We start from the raw sequence: 23460 nt of genomic DNA on the forward strand, positions 1-23460 counted from the left end.
TTCTAGAGATAAAAAGATCCAGTTGACAGTTGGGAGGAGGGGCTTCTCAGGCACTGGTAATGTTGAGTTTCTCAGAGTCCTAGGCTATAGGACGTGCTCGGCTGAAGAAAGTTCACTGAGTTGTATGCTTATGCTTTATGAAATTTTGGTATATGTATTTCAATACCATTAAAAAATGTAAACAGGCATTTTTCAAGAGGTAGGAAAACCAACACTTGTATTTTGGATATTCCATTTTCATGTTTCACTAGGAAAAATAAGGATTTTGGACCCCTTCTGTAAAATATTACTCAAGTAATGAACTGAACTAGCTAACAGGACAGGAAAAGAGAACAAAAAAGCTTCAAGAACTGAACTGCTCTCAGGCACTAGATCCCTGCTTCCAGAACTCTAGGTGAGTCAGAATTTTAGAAACAAGCCCACTGGATATGCAGAAGCCTCTTATTTCTATTCAGAAATGCACTTCCAAAGCTGGACGGCTGGTACAATAAGCTTAGTGAATAATGGGTTCACAATTTCAATTTATTATCAAAATATTTCCATCATGACAAATCTGAAAAGACAGGAGATGCAGAGCTACATAAATGCAGTTGTGCCTTTTTATCATAGCCACCCTCAGAGAAGATTTCACGTTGAAAATCCTGCTTATAAACTACAACTTTTATGTTATCTTTAAACCACAACTCTTATGTACCTCTAGCCAACTGTCCAGGGGCAGTTTTTAACCCAAAGTTTGTGCTTAAAGCTTTTCATCAATATGATTTATAAGTTTAAAAAGTCTCAAATCTTTATCTGTACATCACTTTACAGACCTTGTTGTTTCATTAACTATTTATCTTGATCTGAAGCTTCAATATTCAATGGTTACTTATAATAACAATTATTTAGTCATAAATGTAGTTAATAATTAAATATAAAAATTATTATTTATACATTACTACAAATCTCTTAAAAAGACCAAGTTTTGAGAGAGAACAAGAAACTGCTTAGAAAATTGCAGGGAGCCTCAAGAATCTCATTATCAGTGGAAATAGGTACAACAAAAAACAGTTTTACACATTCATTTTAGCCCTAAGAGTGCTTAGAATACTCTCAGAATGAATAACTGATAACTGGTAAAATTAGATTAAAACTATGTTGAGTCCCAAGGCCCCAATATGTATAAGATTTCTTTGGAAGAGTTCTGAAGGAGTGTAAATGTTGCAAATAAAGGTAAAAATAGGTACACAGGCTTCATGTTTTTAACTCTTATGCTACTGCTGTACTTTTGGGGCCAAGTGAATTATTCTACCTTTTCTTTCTCTGTTTCATTAGAAATTCCAGTCCACATCAAGAGACAACATCAAACTGGCAGATCATATGGGAAACTGAAATGAATGGTAATATTCTGTCTAGAGATTAAGCATGATTTAGACACTGAGAATGAGTGATTTGATAGACAGTAGACCCTTCCTCCCTCCACACCTTTTCCAGAAAACCAAACTTCATTTTTATTGCCATGTTCTCACCCCTGTGAACCACCTCCATGTAATCAGTGACCTCTCTGACCCCTTCTCTCTCGGATAGAGTTCCCCATTTCTGTGATTTGGGCAAGCTTAGCCAAGGGCTGCACCACTTCTTCTGAAGATTACCAAACCCGGCATTTCTTTTCTGGATTCATGTATGAATTCTTGCGACAATGGAAGGCTTCTGAAAACTGAGGAGAGTTCTGCAAAGTCCCAATAATCCTGGGAAACAAACAAAAATCACCATCAGCATTTGATACTCATGTCCATGCCGTGTAAGAGCTCTACAGAATTTATGTAGATCAATTGAGTGAGTTTGGAACTTTAAGTTTAAAAGGAAACTAAAACGAAACAAAACAAAAAAACTGGTAGCCCACTCCTTTTCATTAACAGAATGTTTTAAATAGAGAGATAGCGAACTACAGGGGTTAAGTGCACAGATTTTGAAGACAGACCACATGCTCTGAATCCCAGTTATGAGCTGTTTTTATTTAGCCTGTCTGTGCCTCAGTTTCCTTTTCTGTAAAATGCATATAATAATATTACCTGCATTTTAAGCTTGGTTTGGGGAGTTAATTTATAAATACTCTCTATATTTTGGTAGGATAAATGAATAATTCAAGTTTGGAAGTGCAGTTATTTTAAGAAGAATTTGGTCAAAGAATAAAATTATGATTTCTTAAAAAGCAGAGACATTTCTTTGTCAACAAAGGCCCACCTAGTTAAGGCTATGGTTTTTCCAGTAGTTGTGTATGGATATGAGAGTTGGACCATAAAGAAAGCTCATTGCCGAAGAATTGATGCTTTGGAACTGTGGTGTTGGAGAAGACTCTTGAGAGTCCCTTGGACTGGAAGGAGATCCAACCAGTCCATCCTAAAGGAGATCAGTCCTGAGTGTTCATTGGAAGGACTGATGCTGAAGGTGAAGCTCCAATACTTTGGCCACCTCACGTGAAGAACTGACTCACTGGAAAACACCATGATGTTGGGCAAGATTGAAGGCAGGAGGGGAAGGGGATGACAGAGGATGAGATGGTTGGATGGCATCACTGACTCAATGGACATGAGTTTGAGTAAACTCCAGGAGTTGGTGATGGACAGGGAGGCCTGGCATGCTGCAGTCCATGGGGTCACAGAGTTGGACACAACTGAGTGACTGAACTGAACTGAATATATCTTGAAAGGTATCACAGTGTAACTTTATGATAGATTTTAAATAGGTATCTGTTGATTTAATAGGAAAAATAATAATTATTTCCCTTTCCCCCTCAAAGAACCCCATAGATTATCAAAAACTGGATTTAACCTGAGAACCTGGGAAGGGTTGGAAAAATACCAATTTCCTCTTATCTCTGAACCCCAATGGGCAAAACCAACACTGTCCAACCCACTATTGGCACCAAGCAGTACTTGAAGGACACTGGTCAGTACAGTGATGGAGAGGTGATGTTTTCCCATCAACCATGAACCAGCTCCTTCCCTTCTCTTTCCACTGGGACCATCCCAACTCAGCCACCTTGGGTTGGGGGCATGGGGTCAAGAGGCAAGCAAACTGGAGTCATCAGAAGACTATGAACATGTTCTAACTTGCTGAGATCTCCCTACATGGCAGATATATGAACTTCATGACTGTTGTTTAGTTACTAAGTTGTGTCCAACTCTTTGAGACCTGTGGATTGTAGCCCATCAGGCTCCTCTGTCCATGAGATTTCCCAGGCATGAATATTGGAGTGGGTTGCCATTTCCTTTTTTGAACTGTATACATCCCAACATTTCTCTCCTCCTCCAACCCATTTTCCACACAGCAGTGAGAGTGATGTTGTAAGTCAGAAAGAGAAAAAACAAATATTGTAAATTAATGTATATATGTGGAATCTAGAAAAATGGGACAGATGAATCTCTCTGCAAAGCAGAAATAGGGACACAGATGTAGAGAACAAACCTATGGACACCAAGCAGGAAAAGGAGGGGTCAAGTGAATTGGGAGACTAGGACTGACATACATACACTACTATGTATAAAGCACATGACTGATGAGAACCTACTGCGTAACACAGGGAGCTCTACTTAATGCTTAATACTGAATGTGGTGACCTAAAAGGGAAGGAAATCCAAAAAAGACGGGATATATGTATGACAGGTTCACTTTGCTATACAGCAGAAAATAATACAGCATTGTAAATCAACTATACCCCAATAAAAAGTTTAAAAGTATTTAAATCAGTAATTCTTTTACTTATAACCTTCTAGAGACTTGAAGAAAATCCAAACTCCTGTCCATCATCTCCAGTGTCCTGATGGCTCCAGCCTACCTTCCAGCCTCCTCATGATCTGTTTCCCCTATTCCTCATTAGGCTCAAACTACATGGATCCACCTTCCATTATGCAAACTGGCTAAGCTCTTGCCCTTGTCTGGCATTGTTGTGCCTGCCGACCCCACTCCCTACAAAGTTACTCCCCAATGACTATGCAGCTAACTCCTCATTGACTATGTGGCTAACTCCTCAGCCCCTGCTTCAACACATCATCTTAGAGGCCTTCTTGGAATACTGTCCATGTGAGCCCCTCTCACCTGTACCAGCCCCATCACAGCACTTATCATGAAATGTGATGATTTTTTTCTCCTTCTTTCCTTCCTGACATACTCTCGACACTGTAATCTCTATGAGGACAACATATGGAATATACTTTGCTCCCTGCTGCTCCACCACAGCTTAGCACAGTCCTTGTTTATTGCAGAACTCCAGAAATAATGAATGAGCCCGTCACCTGGTCATGGTGATTACATATAGAGAGCAACAGGACATTATGAAGAAAAACAAAGCTCAGTGTTTTTGGTATATTTGTTATAATGAACCAACAGGAGGGAAAGAAAGCATTTCCTTCCTCTATTTCATTCCACATAGAATTTGTAAAAGTCCTACTTCCTAATGTGTAACCCATCACCACATCAGTTATTTCTCAAATTTCCCATTCAAGGAGGATGTAAATTTTTTTGGTTGTATGTTTTTGAGGATTCCTAGAGCGATCTTTGGGGAAGGCAATGGCACCCCACTCCAGTACTCTTGCCTGGAAAATCTCATGGACAGAAGAGCCTGGTGGGCTGCAGTCCATGGGGTCTCGAAGAGTCGGACACGACTGAGCGACTTCACTTTCACTTTTCACTTTAATGCATTGGAAAAGGAAATGGCAACCCACTCCAGTATTCTTGCTTGGAGAATCCCAGGGATGGGGGTGCCTCGTGGGCTGCCATCAATGGGGTCGCACAGAGTCTGACACAACTGAAGGGACTTAGCAGCAGCAGCAGCAGCAGCAGCAGCAGAGCAATCTTGGGGCTACCCTGGTGGCTTAGACAGTAAGGAACCTGCCTGCAATTCAGGAGATGCAGAAGACACGGGTTTGATCTCTGGGTTGGGAAGATCCCCTGTAGGAAGGCTTGGCAACCCACTCCAGTATTCTTGCTGGAGAATCCCATGGACAGAGGAACCTGGTGGGCTACAGCCCATGGGGCTGCAAAGAGTCGGACACGACTGAGTGATCTCTCATGCATGCACTCAGAGCACTATTAAAGATCAAAAGGAATCTTCCCAGCATAAAGTGGAGTAGGGGAGAGAGGTAGAGCAGAAGAATCTATCTGTTCACTGGCTGAAGAGGGAGGTCTCCTCAAGCCTGAAAAGGGGCCCAGTAAAGGCAAGGATGTGTCTGCCTCTGAGCAGAGTCCAGAGAGGACCCCTGATAGGATGGTACGTGGCTGTCAGTGAGGCTGAACGTCAAGAGCAGTGGTTGCTGCCTAGCTTGACCATGACCAACGGAAGGAAAAGGAGCCACTTGACTTCAGATAGGACGAGAGGACTGCAAGGATGCCAGTACCCATGGCAGACCAGAAAAGGAGGTAATTTCTTGATTTCTAGGCTCATCAGATGCCTTTGGATTCCTGTATAACCCCAAGAAGGACTACACTGAAAATGACTGAAACTGAATTTCTCACCTCCTGGCTTAGGGTGGGAGCTTAGACTTTGAGTTAATTTGATTAATGATAATAATAATGTCCATGGTGTAATTTCTTACACTTGAAAGCTCATGAACAGATTTACTCGATACCTGGTCAAAGTGATCATACATATAACAATAGGAAGATTTCAGACATCAGGGATTTATAGGTGTACTTAGTCTTTAAGGTTGTAGGCTCATAGACTTGGAGTTGAGAAGGGCTTTGGTTCATTTAATCTGATTCTCTTCCTTTATTAGAAACCCTAAGTGCTCGCTGAGAGACAGTATGCTGGTGGTCTGACTATTCCTCTGAGGAGCAAGCTCCCTGATGGATGGGGTCATGACCATTTGAGCATCACTGGCTGGAAGAGCTGATCTCTTTGCTCTTACTTTATTAATATTTTTTCAAGGGATCATTATCTTAGACATCACCACATGGGGATAAGTACTTCAGTAAAAATGTCCAAACCCAAGACTTAATTCTACGTTTCTCTTAAAAATATTAAAGACATTTAAAAGAATATACCTCAAAACAAGAAAGCCCACAAAACACCACTGGGAGTTGGCCATGCAATGACACTCAAAGTAAGGAACACTCAGCCCTCCATTTCCATTCCAGTTCCTTTCTTTCCATCCAAAAACTCCAGTTTAGATAATCTGATTCTGAAAAATTAGGTCAACAGTGTACCAGGGCTTCACTTACTTTCCTAGGACTCTAATTAGTGCTTGTGTGTTTATAACATCAACTCTTTGGATGGATGACATAAATAATCTATTTCAAAAAGTAGATATATTATTGATAAATATAAATTTCTTCTCTAAGAATAGGATCATATTTCATAATTTTTAAATGCTATATGAAAACTATATATATTTGTGTTTATAATAAGAGGAGACAATAACATCTTTTATTATTTCCTAAAGTAATTTTCTTGAAACTTTTAGTTTATTATATAAAACATATATTACTGCTATTTTATCATATTCCTACTGCTTATTACCTTGGCAAATAATCACTTGTACTGAAAATATCTAAGAGATGTGCAGTTGAACATCATGTAATCAAGAATGAACTTTATCTACCACAAATCTGACTACTCCTGCTTGAAATTAACTGTTTTTTAAATTACTGAATGAGCTTTTAACAATTTATGAGTTCTCTGAAAATCTTTTGCTACTTGTTTAAAACACACAACAGGGATACAAGGTTAATTAGCTTCATTCATGAATAAACTGTTTAAAATTTATCATTAACTAACATTCATGATTCTTTTAAGGTAAGGTCACATTGGTCCACATGTGTTCCATTATAAATTCATCAAGAAATAAATGTGTGAATAGATTCGCAGGCATGGGCTAAAGATTAGTAAGTGCTAAAAGAAATTCTACAAAGCCCACTAATATCCACACCATGTATAAAATACCAGAAATGAATCCTAATATTTAAGGTAAATGGAGGAAACATCAGTATTTCAAAGAGGGCTTAGCTTCGACATGCTAAATCATAGAATGTGCTGTGTTGTGCTTAGTCACTCAGTCGTGTCCGACTCTTTGAGACCCCTTGGACTGTAGCCCACCAGGCTCCTCTGTCCATGGAGATTCTCCAGGCAAGAATACTGGAGTGGGTTGCCATGCCCTCCTCCAGGGAATCTTTCCAACCCAGGGATCAAACCCAGGTCTCCCACATTACAGGCAGATTCTTTACCATCTGAGCCACCAGGGAAGCCCGAGAATACTGGAGTGGGTAGCCTATCCCTTCTCCAGGGGATCTTCCCAACCCAGGAAATAAAACTGGGGTCTCCTGCATTGCAGGTGGATTCTTTACCAGTTGAGCCACCAGGGAAGACCAATCATAGAATAATAAGGAACAAAATAGCCACATTACTTTAAAATGTCTAAATAAATCATTAGAAAGAATATTCTTTTAAAAATATTAGATATTGCTGCTGCTGCTAAGTCGCTTCAGTTGTGTCCGACTCTGTGTGACCCTATAGACGACAGCCCACCAAGCTCTCCCGTCCCTGGGATTCTCCAGGCAAGAACACTGGAGTGGGTTGCCATTTCCTTCTCCAATGCATGAAAGTGAAAAGTGAAAGTGAAGTTGCTCAGTCGTGTCCAACTCTTAGCGACCTCATGAACTGCAGCCCACCAAGCTCCAAGCTGTGTTAAACATTTCTAGCATTAATAGTGGTATAGAATCTATCCAAGAAAAAGAACACATGGCTGTCTGGGGAGGCCTTACAAATAGCTGTGAAAAGAAGAGAAGCGAAAAGCAAGGGAGGAAAGGAAAGATGTACCCATTTGAATGCAGAGTTCCAAAGAATAGCAAGGAGAGATAAGAAAGCCCTCCTCAGTGATCAGTGCAAAGAAATAGAGGGAAAAAATAGAATGGGAAAGACTAGAGATCTCTTCAAGATAATCAGAGATACCAAGGGAACAATTTCATGCAAAGATGGGCTCAATAAAGGACAGAAATGGTATGGACCTAACAGAAGCAGAAGATATTAAGAAGAGGTGGCAAGAATACACAGAAGAACTGTACAAAAAAGATCTTCACGACCCAGATAATCACAATGTGTGATCACTGACCTAGAGCCAGACATCCTGGAATGTGAAGTCAACTGGGCCTTAGGAAGCATCACTATGAACAAAGCTAGTGGAGGTGATGGAATTCCAGTTGAGCTATTTCAAATCCTGGAAGATGATGCTATGAGTGTTGCACTCAATATGCCAGCAAATTTGGAAAACTCAGGAGTGGCCACGGAACTGGAAAAAGTCAGTTTTCATTCCAATCCCAAAGAAAGGCAATGCCAAAGAATGCACAAACTACCACACAATTGCACTCATCTCACACGCTAGCAAAGTAATGCTCAAAATTCTCCAAGTCAGGCTTCAGCAATCATGAAATTCCAGATGTTCAAGTGGGTTTTAGAGAAGGCAGAGGAACCAGAGATCAAATTGCCAACATCTGCTGGATCATTGAAAAAGCAAGAGAGTTCCAGAAAAACATCTATTTCTGCTTTATTGACTATGTCAAAGCCTTTGACTGTGTGGATCACAATAAACTGTGGAAAATTCTGAAAGAGATGGAATATCAGACCACCTGACCTGCCTCTTGAGAAACCCATATGCAGGTCAGGAAGCAAGTTAGGACTGGACATGGAACAACAGACTGGTTCCAAATAGGAAAAGGAGTACATCAAGGCTGTATATTGTCACCCTGCTTATTTAACTTATATGCAGAGTACATCATGAGAAACACTAGGCTGAATGAAGCACAAGCTGGAATCAAGATTGCCGGGAGAAATATCAATAACCTCAGATTTGCAGATGACACCACCCTTATGGCAGAAAGTGAAGAGGAACTCAAAAGCCTCTTGATCAAAGTGAAAGAGGAGAGTGAAAAAGTTGGCTTAAAGCTCAACATTCAGAAAACTAAGACCATGGCATCTGGTCCCATCACTTCATGGCAAATAGATGGGGAAACAGTGTCAGACTTTATTTTGGGGGAGGGGGTTCCAAAATCACTGCAGATGGTGATTGCAGCCATGAAATTAAAAGACGCTTACTCCTTGGAAGGAAAGTTATGACCAACCTAGATAGCATATTCAAAAGCAGAGACATTACTTTGCCAACAAAGGTCCGTCTAGTCAAGGCTATGGTTGTTCCAGTGGTCATGTATGGATGTAAGAGTTGGACTGTGAAGAAAGCTGAGCACAAAAGAATTGATGCTTTTGAACTGTGGTGTTGGAGGAGAGTCTTGAGAGTCCCTGGACTGCAAGGAGATCCAACCAGTCCATCCTGAAGGAGATCAGCCCTGGGTGTTCATTGGAAGGACTGATGCTGAAGCTAAAACTCCAATACTTTGGCCACCTGATGCAAAGAGCTGACTCATTTGTAAAGACCCTGATGCTGGGAAAGATTGTGGGCAGTAGGAGAAGGGGACGACAGAAGATGAGATGGTTGGACGGCATCACTGACTCAATGGACATGAGTTTGGGTAAAGTTGGGAGTTGGTGATGGACAAGGAGGCCTGGGGTGCTGCAGTCCATGGGGTCGCAAAGAGTTGTACACGACTGAGCGACTGAACTACTACTACTAGGATCTGTAAAATATACTTTATTCTGACTGGTGGATGATCTCAAGCAATCTAAGTATCTAGATTAGCACCCGTACTATTTAGGAAGCAGACATGGGTATCATTTTTGTCTATTTGGATTTACTTTAAAAATGATCAGACCTTTATATCTTATACAGAAATATTATATCTGAATAACCTTAGAAACACATTTATAGATTGTATAATAAATAGTATCATAGCAACCATTCCCTGAAGTGACTGTAGAGAGCTAACAAAAACTAGATTTCCAAATGAAGTCATTTAAATTTCCAGAATATCAGGAGGAAAGGTTTTTAAATACTAAAGTTTAAAGTACATAAGACTTTAGTTAGGAGGAATAAAATAATTATAGCCTAAACCTAGTGTTGTGTGTGAGCTTCCCAGGCGGCTCAGTGGTAAAGAATCCATCTTAAATGCAAGAGATGCAGATTCAATCCCTGCGTATGAAATGGCAACTGGGTCCAGTATTCTTGCCTGGAAAATCCCACGGACATCGGATTCTGGCGGGCTACATTTCATGGGGTTGCGAAAACTCAAACATGACAAAGCAACTGAGTGCACACACACACACACACACACACACACACACACAATGTGCTTCTATAGATTCAACTTAAACCAACTATACTTGGCCTTATACTTTTGATAGTGTGGTTATTTAAGTTACAAAATCTCCCTTCATTTCAGGTATATTTCTACAGAAACCACTATGCACAGTTTTTCAATAGCAACTCAGTGTCTATTGGTTTTTAAGGTTCTTTTAAAAAAAAATGTATTTTACTTTGTACAGCCAGGAAGCAGCCTGTTTCCAAAACTAACTATGACCTCAACCTTTTGCTGAGGAAATCCCTTTACCTCCAGAGAAAATAATAATTTTCCTGGAAAAAAGGTTGGCATTCCATTTACTCTTTTATAAAAAAATCAACACATACTTCTCTTATTATGAATGAAAAATAGTCAAAGAGGCATCTTTTGGGCCAGAACAAAGAAAACAAAAGTTACAAATAATTTTACATATTTATAACAAAATACTATTTTCAGTTTAAAATTGGGAGTGGAAAAAAATTCCTTGTTTACCTATATGATCACTTACTGGTGATCAGTTATTGACATTTTGAACTATGCAGACATAAGAAATGAGAGAAAAAAACCCAAAAAACCCTTGACTGTCAGCTAAATAGGGAATGACTGCAAAATCCATATGCTTTATTCATAGGAACTCTTATTCTGTTCACATTTCTCTCACATAAAAGTAATTCAGGCACTAATTTTCAAGCACATACATGTAATAGAGATTTCATATACATTAACATTAGCCCCCCAAGCAACTCTTATTATATATCAAGAAATTGAGACCCAGATGATTAAGAAACAGCTCATAAATGGCAGAGCCCTGAATGGAACTCAACACTTTTCTTAATTCAAGGTTTGCATTCATTTTCTACCATAAACTGTAGGATATGTTTTTTGAGCCAATAGGAATGGACAAATGGGATGGCTGAAGGCAGGCAATTTCATAATAAGAAAAAAAAAATACTAGGGAAGAGACAACAGGTAGAAAAATCCTAATAAAAAACCTTAACTGAAAAGTAAATAAAATCACCATAATGGCTCTATAGTGTAGGAATTACTCCACATGCTACAGCCTCTGAGGCCGTCTCTAACCTAATAAACAGTGAAACCATAAGTATTACTCATAACAAAAATCTATATCATCAAAAAAGAAAGCTGAGGTTTTCTTCAGGATGCTGTGTTAATAAGGCAGGAAGTTGGAAAATTTATTTTAAACACAGAAATTTTAATCCACTGGTTAAAATAAAAATGGTAATACTCAAGAGATAAACATTAGCTGTCAAAATATTAATATGCTACCCCTTGTTCTTTGAGGATGCTGTACATACAAAGTACTGGATAAAATTACTTAAATTAACCTGGGCATTTTATGGATATATGCTTTGGTTCATGATGCTCTATAGGGCAGAGCTTTGACAGATTAGTTATGGTCATTTGTGTGAGCTTATAAATACTCTGTTATCCCCAGATTTTTAGACCTTAACTTCTAAAGACTTCAGTAAGGAAAAAGACAACTTTAAAAAATTAAAGCTATTGAATCACTGTTTTGGAGCAGGAATTAACATGGTATTGTAGGTCAATTATACTCAATGCATGATACAGGATGCTTGGGGCTGGTGCACTGGGATGACCCAGAGGGATGGGATGGGGAGGGAAGTGGTAGGGGGGTTCAGTGGGGAACACATGTACACCTGTGGCGGATTCATGTTGACGGATGGCAAAACCAATACAATATTATAAAGTAATTAGCCTCCAATTAAAATAAATAAATTTATATTAAAAAATAAAATAAAGAAACACACTCAGAGGAAAATCTATCAGATTTGTGGTTATCAGGGGGAGGGGAATTGGATGAAGGTAGTTGAAAGGTACAAACTTCCGGTTATAAAAGAAATAAATACTAGGGATGCAATGCACAACATGACAGATAAAATTAACACTGCTGTATGTTACACATGACAGTTAAGAGTGTAAGATGGAAGAGTTCTCATCATAAGGAAAAAGTATTTTTTAGTTTAATTTTGTATATATTTGAGATGATAGTTCAATGAAGTTATTAATGTTATGGTAATCACTTCATGATGTATGCAATTTGAACCATTATGCTATACATCTGAAACTTATACCGTGGTGTATGTTAATTATATCTTAATAAAACTGGAAGTAAAATTTTTAAAATTAAAAAAAAAAAAAAAAAACACCTAAAAATTACAAAACCATAATGAGAATTGGTCCAGGGATTATGCTGCTCATGCCTCAGACAGTACAGGATCTACCTGCAATGTAAGAGACCAGGGTTCGATCCCTGGGTTGGGAAGATCCCCTGGAGAAGAGAATGGCTTCTCACTCCAGTATTCTTGCCTGGAGAATTCTATGAACAGAGGAGCCTGGCGGGCTGCAGTCTGCGGGGTTGCAAAGAGTTGGATGTAACTAAGTGACTAGCACTTCACTTTTTTATCTAAAAAAGAACCTAATTTGTACATCTTAGCAAGGATAAATTTAGTTTGCACTATACATATAATAGGCATACAATAATCAATTGTTGAATGAATGAATTTGAAAAAACTGTTAAGGCAAATACTAAATGGTGATGATGCTACAAGAATAAGATGAGTAAATTCTTTAATTTTAAATATGCTTTTTTATTATTTCACAATTGAATGTGTATTTTTCTCAGGAATGAATGATCTGGGTAGTATGTTTGTGTTTGTTTTAGGAGAAGCTTTTAAAATTAGCCCATTAGTTTCCTTTTGTTCTCAAACTGTTTCCCAATAAGCCTACAGAAATTTTAATTTGTTTCTCATACATTCATGCCTGAGAGGTGCTGCTGCTGATCAGCAAATCAGTGATGAAGAGTTTAGAACCTGAGGAAGGGGTAGGAATTAGGAACTCGGCCCTAAAACAGACACACAGGGACTTAAATTTAACATTCAAATGATAGCTGGTTGATCTTCTTTCAATCTGGTGTTCTCTTAGATTTTCTGAATTGGGAAGGACTTTAGATACCTTATAATTCAACCTTCTACTCTGCACAGAGTAGAATTTTCCTCCAGCATCCCTGCCAGGCTATTCTCTGACCTCTGCTTCATCATACTCTTTCCTGGAGTTTTGGGAACAACTTTACTCCACGTTGGGACCTTTTAATTACTAGAAAATTTTCCTCTGTGTTGAATGGAAATCTTTTTGGAACAGCTACTCACTGGTTCTAGGCCTTTGCCTTTTGTAGCCTTAGAAATGTCTCTGCTAGCTTTAAATAGAGCCACTGTTCCGAGGTGACATCTTTGTTGGAATTCATTAACAACTGGGCCTAGGTTATATACAATCTGAAGATAAGAGCAGTCAAGGCTATGCTTGGGTAAACATGACATATATCTTGATGTGTTTGGTTAATTCTTTCTGAGACCCTCAAAAAACAAAAAGAAAAAAATGAAAGGAAAAGAGTACAGATTGTACAGAATTGTACAGAATCCAAATTGTACAGAATCAGAGTCAAAAACAACCCTCCAAATCTGAAATAATGGAGCCAATATTGGAGCACTTTGACCCTATTGATACCCACACACCTGAAATTGCCTGGACTGTGCACATCTGTTTTAATGGAGTTGAGAGCATACTCCGTCCTGTAGGTTCCACACCACACCTAGGGACAGAAATGGAGAAAGGAAAGCAGTATTCTCAGGTTGCATCAAGGATTATTTGTTTGGGCAGTTTGGAAGAAAAGCAAACTTCCTATTGCAGAAATTAAATAGAAGTTCTGCATTCCACAGCCAATTACTCTTCAAATAATGTTTAATAATAGGCAACCAGAAACACAATTATCATTAATACGGTCTGACAGACTATTACACACAATGAAAGTCAGTCAATCAAATGCTCTGCCACAATCAATTAAAACAAGAAAACTCAGTATGCAATATCTAACTTAGTATGAAATTATAACTCAAAATGATTTTCATATCTATCAATCAAGAAAGATAACAATACCTGGGCAAAATTCAGGAAGAACAGTTGTCTGTGATTTAGGTCAAGTCCAGGAAGTAATTTTTCTTCACCATGCTTTTTAACATAGTTTTGATAGGCCTAGGCAGTTAACGAAATAGAAACATGATGTTTATAATTTTTAAATTTATACATAAACCTATTTGAAGATCATGTGACCAAGTAATTAATATCAGAATCACCATAATAATACATTTAGTTATGGCAACCTTCAAGTATTTAATGGATTAGAAAGAAAACTAGAATTTATTTACAAATACTCTGAAAAGAATAAGATTAATGATTAACAGATGATAAAAGCCTAGCTAATGTCAGAAAATCAACAAATGTTAACTGAAAGGATGGATTTACATAAGTGATAAAAAACTTATCTAAATGTTGTTCTATAGATGAGTAAGTCTAGCCAGTTGGAAGAAAGAGTAGCCAAGAGAATCTGTAATTGCTATACTTGACTGGGTTATCACTCTCGGTAAAAAGAGATTCACAACAGATTTCATTTGAGAGATACTTGAGAAAAGTTAAGGGCGTCTCCTGAGATTCCTTAGAGGTTTAGCACCATATGACTCTAAGAATAAGGATGAGCAATTATTATGGCCCCTGAAGACAGGGCAAAATAAATTGAACCTCAGTCATCCTACGAAGGAGGAATTTAGATTACTGAATGTTAGGAAATGTCCTTAATTCTTAAGGATTTATAGACACTATTGGAAAATATAGTTTTCCGCTACAAAATATACTTAAGAATGGGATTGACAACAAATTTCTGAGATGTGTTAGCTTTAATTGAAAAAAAGAAAGGTGATAATTAGATACACAGAAGATATATTTCATTTCTTCTTGCTTGTCATCAACATAGATTTTCTGCATCTCTAATGTGCAAAGATGCTGGAGATATAGGAAAGACATGAACCTACTCCTCTGAGGGATTTCACAATCTACCAGGGAGTATTACAAGTCAAGACTTCATATATAATAATATATTTGCACAATTGTAATTTGCTTTGTTATTCTTAACCTGTACTTGTTCTACATGAGGATCTCCATGGAATTACACTTAACTCAGACTTTGGCCGAATTTTTACAGCAGTGATTCTCAATCTGATTGTGTATTAGAATCACCAAGGACTATTAAAAGGGTCAATTCCTTCCACTTCCAGGCAAGATGGAGAGACTGAGACTGAATTTATCCTTCCGCTGAAACAACCAAATAATAGACAAAATATATTAAACAATGGTTTGCATGACGCTAGACATCAGGCAAAATCTGATCTCTAGGAGATAGTAAACAAAAGGAGCCCTATGACTGTCCTAGCTTATAACTTGAGCACTATGGAACACAAAATAGAGCAGCAAACCCCAGTGGAGCCTGGTGGACTTTGCGAACGGGTGAGGAAAAGGCATTGAGAATTCAAGGACACCAAGGACAGGGTGAAGAGGAGAAAATGCAGAGAAAGAGACTCTCAGAAATCAAACATCCCCTCAGTATTCAGCTGAGTACCTGAGTATACATGTGGGCAAACTATCCAAGGCTAGGGAAGGGACTGCAGAAAAGGATTCGAGATAAAATGTCTGGTACTCACACAGTACAAGAATGGAAGACCTCTAGGTTCACACAGGGTGTTGCTCAGCAGTGAAGAACTATCCCTAGACTGAGCACTACCCCAGACATACCTAACACGATGTAAAAGCAAGATCTAAAAGGATCTAGCCATTTCTGAGGGATTTAACTGCACCCTAAAATAAAGCTCAAGAATATTAACAGGAGAACAAAAATTTTCTCCACCCAAAGATGTAAAATGTACAATATGTGGCATCGAGTTTAAAAAAAGAAAACAGATCAAATATTCAAAGAAGCAGTAATCGACCATCCCCCAGGAATTGGCTGGGATTCATTCTTTAGGAAAATTTCCAGCCAGATTTATCTCCCAAGCCTCACACTTTGGTCATTCAGGTCACTGCCAATTTACAGGCCTCACAAGTCACCTCTCCCACATTGTTCTGATCATTCCTTCTTCCTGACCCAACCACCAAGTCTCTTCTCCCCTCCAACCCAAACATCTCTATGGTGAACAAAAAACACTACATCTTCATCCACTACAATGAACATTCCACCCATCTTATGTCAGTAGCCTGATTCTCTCCTGTGGACACCTTGTCCCGTGTCCTCTCACGTAGCCTCTGCTTTTTTCTCCCACATGTGGGCTATCTCAAGGTTGGGAAAACAACTCAAAATCATACTCACTCCATATTTACTTCCAAGATCATTATTCCCCCACTCTTTTTTGAAAAACTCTACTTTTTTTTGTGCACATAGTATCCACTAGGCCATCTTTGGAGAAGGCAATGGCATCCCACTCCAATACTCTTGCCTGGAAAATCCCATGGATGGAGGAACCTAGTAGGCTGCAGTCCATGGGGTCGCGAAGAGTCGGACACGACTGAGCAACTTCCCTTTCACTTTCCACTTTCATGCATTGGAGAAGGAAATGGCAACCCACTCCACTGTTCTTGCCTGGAGAATCCCAGGGACGGGGGAGCCTGGTGGGCTGCCGTCTATGGGGTCACACGGAGTTGGACACAACTGAAGTGACTTAGCAGCAGCAGCAGCAGGCCATCTTTAATCCTGGTTCAGATCATCAAATAATGGCATCTTTTATGAAGGGTTTGAAGCTGGATCTCTAGCACCAAGAATAGTGCCAAACACAGAGTGAAGGCCTCAGAAAGTATTGTTGAATGCAAGCCTAAATGAGATTCTAAAGGATATTCCAACAATATACTCCTCTGCGTTTACGGTATGGACCATTACAAGGCTACTTGCAGGAACCATATCACTTCAATCCTTCACTTATCACTGTAATTGGACTGGGTTTATGTTGATTATTATTCCCAAATACTGCTTCACCTGCTAAGAAACTGAGAGTCCTGTTCAGTACGTCAGTGAATGATTCTATAATAAATCTTTTTGTAGACTATCTTTCCTAAAAAACTATCTCAGAGATTATTTCTTAGGAAAATGTTGCCTCCTCTATGGAACTTGCATACTCCTCAATTCTGTCATTATAATATTCTGTTTCCTTTTCTCTTTACTTTCTTTGAAGCTTAGAGAATGGTATCTAGCTCAAGCCTATCAACTGTATTGTCCCTTCTTATTAGCATATTTACAATCCCCTTTCTCCTGTGTATTTTCAATTTTCTATTGTTACATGTATCTTTTGCAAAAAGCTTTAAAATGAATGATTAAATGTCATCAATATCCACTCTAACCACTAAAATGGAAAGAAAATATTACTCACTCTGTATGCTTGGCCAATACCACCATTATCAGCAATGTTTTCTCCCAGTGTATTAATTCCATTGAGCTGTTAAAAAAAAAAAAAAAAAAAAAACCACTTAAAGATCCTTAACTATGTTTGGATTGTTAAGAAAACATCAGTAATTCACTTAAGGTTGAATACAACTTTTGAAGAGAATGCTGATGACATACATGCTGTCCATTTGCTAGGTCCCAGGAGAAGTTCCCATACTGGTACACCATGCACTGGGATAGGTCTTTAAAATTATTTGCAGACTGTTGAGTCCACCAGTCAACAAGGTCTCCATCCTTGTTAAAATTTCTGCCTGGAATATATATTTATCTAAGTAAAATGAGAACTCATTACATCAAGAGTTGCAATAAGATATCTTTAATTCAAAGTGCAAGGACTGAAATACCAAGCATGCAAGAGAACATTAACCTGGACAGATGAGTAGATAAACTGTTCTGCTTTCTCATCTAGGGTTGATAAAAACCAGACCATTTGGGCTCTCTATGCTGATATGCCCTAGTATTAATCCAGATTAATCCAATTTTACCCACTTGGTTGTTGATGTCTCAGCCAAGGCCACCAGATAAATACTCCTGAAATCATGACTTGTTTCTGTTGGATGATTTTTGCCTGAACCAAATCTGTTCACTTTGATGTTCTGAGATTTTTAAAGAGGTCAGTATTTCACTATGGCATTCATTTCCTATCTCAAACCCTTCATTAGTAATTGTGGACTCATAGTTTTGCCCTACTTCAAGCATGAAAAAAAAGTCACCTTTACTCTTGGGGCTTTCTTGCTGATCCTAACTACATTGATCTTTCTCCTTCTTGAGCTTCAGCAGCATTTATATACATTATAGTTTTGACACTTGATTTTGTCATCTTTTAAACAGTTATCTATGATGTAGTGAATAAGGTAAGGGCTATAAAGACAGACTACCTGAACCCATATCCTGGTTCCACCAATTCCCAGTTTTGTAACTTTGACCAAGTCTTATGTGTCTCTATATTTTTCTGTTTGAAACGTGGAAATAGTATTAATATCTACTTGTGAAGATTGCTATATAGTTTAATTGAGTCAACAGACCCTTAGTATATCCCTCCTGTCTCCTTTTCTTCTTCTGAAGCTTTGAAGTTAGATTAAGGCTTAATTATTTTCTCGCTACTGTTTTTATTTTCTTTCCAATTGTGAACTGATCTTTGTTACAGCTTCAACTCCTACCTCTTTACATCTCTCATGTCTTTACTTCTATTCCTCTCAAATTTCATTGAAACTCGAAATCTATGTTGCTGTTTGGGGCAGCATGTAAACATTTAATTTCCTACTGTTTGCAAGGCTGTGAACTAAGTAGTAGATGTGAGATGCAGTCAAAAAAAAAAGTCTCTGACCACAGGAAGTTTAAAAGTCCTGGGGGCACCTTACTTTCTGAGTTTACATCTAATTTTAAGACATGGACTCTACCCTCTAAAATTCTGGAGAGATAAGACATAATCATGAAATGAGAACAAACATTATCATTGGTGTTGACAAATATCAGTGTTTTCTCAATGTGGATATTGTTTTATTCTGTCAGAGTAAAAAGCACACGTTACTAAACCTCACTATTAGAAAATTCTTATCTTCTAAAGCAACAATTTAAAAGGAACATTAAAAGTGCAGTGATTGTTAGGCTAATGATACACTGATGAATAAATGTGTTTTATATCGATACATTATTATAACTCCTAATTAGGTTTACTAGGGTATATCTCAGGCAAATAAAAGCATCAGTTGTACTTTACCATTGTCATCGAAGCCATGGGTGATTTCGTGTCCTATGACCATGCCAATGCCCCCATAGTTCAATGACTTAGGCTGCTGGGCACTGAAAAAGGGTGGCTGCAGAATGCCAGCTGGGAAGACTATAAGCAAAGAAGATGGTTAAAGATTACTTGTAGTTTTTTTCTGTAATGGCAGGCATTGGATTGGCTGTTTGCCTCCTAAGCTGCTTTCCAGTATGTCAGTTTCATTTAATTGTATACAAAAATCTTCTGTGACAGAAACAAATGCAGGTTATCTATTGGTTTTTTTTTTAAAAAAGGATATTAAGATGCTGTTATTTCTTTATATTTTATTTTATTTATTTTGGGTGCACCGCCAAGGCAAGCGGGATCTTAGTTCCCCAACAAGGGATCAAACCCATGCTCCCTGTAGTGAAAGAGCAGATTCTTAACCACTGGGCAACCAGGGAAATCCCCAGGTCATCATTTATTGTTGATGACAGTAAAGAGTTTATCCCAGAATGCATCATATCTGTGATTTATAATTACAACTGACTGTATAACATCCGTTAAGATTGTTTTCATGCTACAAGGAATTTAGAGCAAGGGAAAATTATCATCTCATTCAGAAGGTCTTTCCACTGCAAATATTTGGGAGAAACAGTTAGTAACAGAAGTAGTGTTTTTAACATGTCTAATAGTTTATCCACCTACAATAGCTTACTAAATAAACAGAGACAATCAAAAGTACCCCCTAATCACATAACTTCTTTAAATTTTCATCAAGGCATGTGACTATTTATTTATTTATGGTTGTTTAGTCCTTCATTTTTCATGTCTTCCTCAAAGCACCTCAAGTATTAGCTCTTTGAGAGCATAGATTTGGTTGCACATACATGTATTTGTTTATTTGTTTTTGAGTCCATTTGAATTTTTAATTATCTCTAGCACCTTAAATTGGATAGTGCCTGGAACATAACAGGTACTCAGGAAATGTGCTGAATAAATCAATAACTGATGAATGAATGAGTGAATTTTGTACAGTGTCCTAAAGACTTGTAAATAAATGAATTATGATTTTTATATCTACCCTGACATCTGTCTTAACTAGCTAATTTTCTATACTTAGACATTTCATACTGTTTAAATTTCATGTGTCACACATCAAACTCCTCATTTCCCTTCTAAACCATCTGAGTTTATTATTTCTGCTAATAGCATGTGAAGAGTCTCAATCACCCAAAGTGAACATTTTTCTGTTTATCTTTCATGTCTCCTTTCTTTCTACAAAGTCCTTATATGATCTAGTATGGAAAACATCAGGTCCTGTGCCTTCTTTCCAGAAGCATTTCTTCTGTTTATCTCCTCCTATCAGTCTTACTGGCCACCTTCTGAGTTCATGCTCTCATTTCTTACCTGAAGAATTACTTAATTTCCTAATTGGCTTTCTTAGATCTTCTTACTTCCAGTCTCCCCCAACTTCAGTCTATCCTAAATCTACTCTATCCTGCCTGCCAATTAAAGTGCCACTGTGGTCATTATCACTATCCTGCTAAAACACCTTGGACAGCTTATCATTGTTTCCTAACTAAAGACAGCATATTCTTCCTGGCCTTTGTCTCTATGGTGTTCTACTTCTCCACCTCCCCTATGCCCTTCCCTTCCCTCATAACGTTCATAGTTTTGAGATTTTATCTTTCACATTGTAAAATTCTACTATCCACTGAAGTATTATGTTCTGTAAGCAAAAATAAAAAATCATTAGTATCAACATCTGCTACATGTAAAGGCCTGGGCTATTGCTGCATGGAACATTAACAGCACAAAACAAAGGCCCTTATTTTAAGAAATATAAGACCTAGTTAATACAGAGTAGCAAACGTTGTTTTGTGTCATTCAGCTGGTGTGTGAGTATGACCTTAACTTGTTAGTGTTTCAGGGATAAATACGAGCTATTTACAAAGGAGACCTTAAAATATACACTGGGCAATTTAAGTACTCGTTAGATCTTTAAAAAATATCTGGAAAGTTGTCTTAACAATCAAAATGACTAAGTTAAAAAAAACACACAAAATTTTTGTCCTTGGAGAATTCTGATGAACATTATATGTCACGTGTAGCTGCCTGAGCTATCAACGGTGCCAAGAAATTATTTTTAGCTTGAAGTATAAAAATTATGTGCAGTACTTTATTAACTTAAAGTGAGGACTATCTCCCACACTATGTACTTTGATTAAAATCCATCCATTATATAAAATGCTCTTATGAAACACACTATTAAGACTAAACATTAACTATAAAGATCCTGCTGCTTTAATTATACCCTGATATACATTTTTCAGGCAAGTGATAAGATTTTTATGGCTCATATTAAATACTAGTCTTCAAGTTCAACTTTGCAAATCATGATTTCTCCTTTTACTCTGTCAGCTAAATATTTATGAGGATTTTACTGATTAGTCTTATCGTTGTTACTAGTAGACATCACAACTGTTGATAATTACCAACTGCTTCGTTGTGCATTTTTTATGTTCATGATTGTCAACAAGTTAGTTAGTTAAATACACCATTGTTCCATGAAACAAAAGACAGTGTTTCTCCTCACGCCTATCCCCTCACTTCCCTGGTTTATTTTGTTAAGGCTGCAAGCAACTCAATTTTAGAATCTTTGATATAAAGCTCAAGAGTGCAATCAGATAAAATCAATTTTGGTGGAAAAGTTAAACATTGTTTTTATATTAAATGAAATAGCAACCTGTTTGGAAAAATTTACTCTTAATTCTCAAGTCTGAAAATAAGAATCCTAATGACACCACTCTTATGGCAGAAAGTGAAGAGGAACTAAAGAGCTTCTTGTTGAAAGTGAAAGAGGAGAGTGAAAAAGTTGGCTTAAAGCTCAACATTCAGAAAACTAAGATCATGGCATCTGGTCCCACCACTTCAGGGGAAATAGATGGGAAAACAGTGGAAACAGTGTCAGACTTTATTTTTTGGGGGCTCCAAAATCACTGCAGATGGTGATTACAGCCATGAAATTAAAAAAGACACTTACTCCTTGGAAGGAAAGTTATGACCAACCTAGATAGCATATTCAAAAGCAGAGACATTACTTTGCCAACAAAGGTCCGTCTAGTCAAGGCTATGGTTTTTCCAGTGGTCATGTATGGATGTGAGAGTTGGGCTGTGAAGAAAGCTGAGCACCAAAGAATTGATGCTTTTGAACTGTGGTGTTGGAGAAGACTCTTGAGAGTCCCTTGGACTGCAAGGAGATCCAACCAGTCCATTCTAAAGGAGATCAGTCCTGGGAGTTCATTGGAAGGACTGATGCTAAAGCTGCAACTCCAGTACTTTGGCCACCTCATGCAAAGAGTTGACTCATTGGAAAAGACCCTGATGCTGGGAGGGATTGGGGGCAGGAGGAGAAGGGGACGACAGGGAACGAGATGGCTGGATGGCATCACTGCCTCGACGGACATGAATTTGAGTAAACTCCAGCAGTTGGTGATGGACAGGAAGGCCTGGTGTGCTGGGATTCATGGGGTCGCAAAGAGTCGGACATGACTGAGTGACTGAACTGAACTGAAGGATGAGTAAGACAATTTTACAAAGTTTAATTATGTCAAGGTAGTCACAGATCACCCAGGCTGAATATACTCTAAATTACTTATAAATTACCTAAAATTGGAAAAGAATTTTGTTGTTACTGAAAAAGGAGAATGCAGCAGTAGTAAGACTTCTCAAATGACTTGTCATTTCCTTGGATAAGACTTGAAAGTTTAATAAGATGACTGGATAGTGCCTGAAACTTACAGAGAAACACTTGACAAAACATTCAAGTGCAGCTTTTCTAATAACATGAAAGGTCCCTAAAGCTCTATGGTACAATTACATAAGGAAGAGGAACAAGTGAATTTACTGCTTTCAGCATGTCTTCCTGTCCTGAAAGTTGACTTTTTGTTTTTGAGAAGGGGCAAGGGTAATGGCACCCCACTCCAGTACTCTTTTGCCTGGAAAATCCATGGACAGAGGAGCCTGGTAGGCTGCAGTCCATGGGGTCGTGAAGAGTTGGACATGACTGAGCGACTTCATCTTCACTTTTCACTTTCATGCATTGGAGAAGGAAATGGAAACCCACTCCAGTGTTCTTGCCTGGAGAATCCCAGGGACAGGGAGCCTGGTGGGCTGCTGTCTATGGGGTCGCACAGAG

The 23460-nt window shown here is 38.3% G+C and overlaps 1 protein-coding gene across 5 annotated transcripts in view; it reads right to left on the reverse strand.

Annotated features, from left to right (window-relative positions):
- Positions 1-503: 503 nt before the first annotated feature.
- The window catches only part of MME (membrane metalloendopeptidase), a 117015-nt gene continuing 94058 nt past the window's right edge, over positions 504-23460 (reverse strand). For 4 of the 5 annotated variants that reach the window (XM_024990592.2, XM_024990577.2, XM_024990584.2 and 1 more), the window contains 6 exons: positions 19275-19394; positions 17672-17805; positions 17481-17546; positions 14173-14268; positions 13752-13828; positions 505-1727 (listed from right to left, as the gene is read on the reverse strand). In XM_024990592.2, the coding sequence (XP_024846360.1) occupies positions 1628-1727; positions 13752-13828; positions 14173-14268; positions 17481-17546; positions 17672-17805; positions 19275-19394 (593 nt within the window). In that variant the 3' untranslated portion in view covers positions 505-1627. Of the gene's footprint in view, positions 1728-13751; positions 13829-14172; positions 14269-17480; positions 17547-17671; positions 17806-19274; positions 19395-23460 lie in introns of all 5 variants that reach the window. The other variant, NM_001192884.1, reaches the window with a different exon arrangement.

The sequence above is a fragment of the Bos taurus genome, chromosome 1 (assembly GCF_002263795.3).
Source record: "Bos taurus isolate L1 Dominette 01449 registration number 42190680 breed Hereford chromosome 1, ARS-UCD2.0, whole genome shotgun sequence".
In the NCBI taxonomy this organism is placed as follows: domain Eukaryota; kingdom Metazoa; phylum Chordata; class Mammalia; order Artiodactyla; family Bovidae; genus Bos; species Bos taurus.